Below are 329 nucleotides of genomic sequence, written 5' to 3'. Positions count from 1 at the left end.
GATCACGCGTCTCCCGATGCACTTGCGTTCTGGTGGCGAGGACAAAATTGTAAAGATGCTAAAAAATGATGTGTTGTGCATATTAGTGGGACAAACCTGTTTGTCCCGTTCGCAACAACGTGAAAACCGACGCAGTGTTCAATTTCGACGGAAACGGCGATCTCACATCAGCATGCCAAGCGACGGTGCGTGTGGGCGCTACCACCGCTACAAGGCGACGACCTACGCTGTCTTCGAGTGGCTCCACCGAGCGACTAAGCCCAAGACCAAGAACGCCAAGCGCAAGGTCAAGAAGCACGGCGCGCGGTCGGCCAACGTCACCGAATGGT

The 329-nt window shown here is 55.0% G+C and overlaps 1 protein-coding gene across 1 annotated transcript in view; it reads left to right on the top strand.

Annotated features, from left to right (window-relative positions):
• The window catches only part of SDRG_16944 (hypothetical protein), a gene marked incomplete at its 3' end in the record, with an annotated part of 519 nt that extends 396 nt beyond the window's left edge, over positions 1-123 (top strand). The window contains exon 2 of the mRNA XM_008623170.1: positions 87-123. Coding sequence (XP_008621392.1) covers positions 87-123 — 37 coding nt within the window. The remainder of the gene's footprint in view (positions 1-86) is intronic.
• Between the last annotated feature and the right edge of the window lie 206 nt (positions 124-329).

Source organism: Saprolegnia diclina, assembly GCF_000281045.1.
Source record: "Saprolegnia diclina VS20 unplaced genomic scaffold supercont1.164, whole genome shotgun sequence".
NCBI lineage: Eukaryota > Oomycota > Saprolegniomycetes > Saprolegniales > Saprolegniaceae > Saprolegnia > Saprolegnia diclina.
This window is presented reverse-complemented; position numbering and strand designations above follow the sequence as displayed.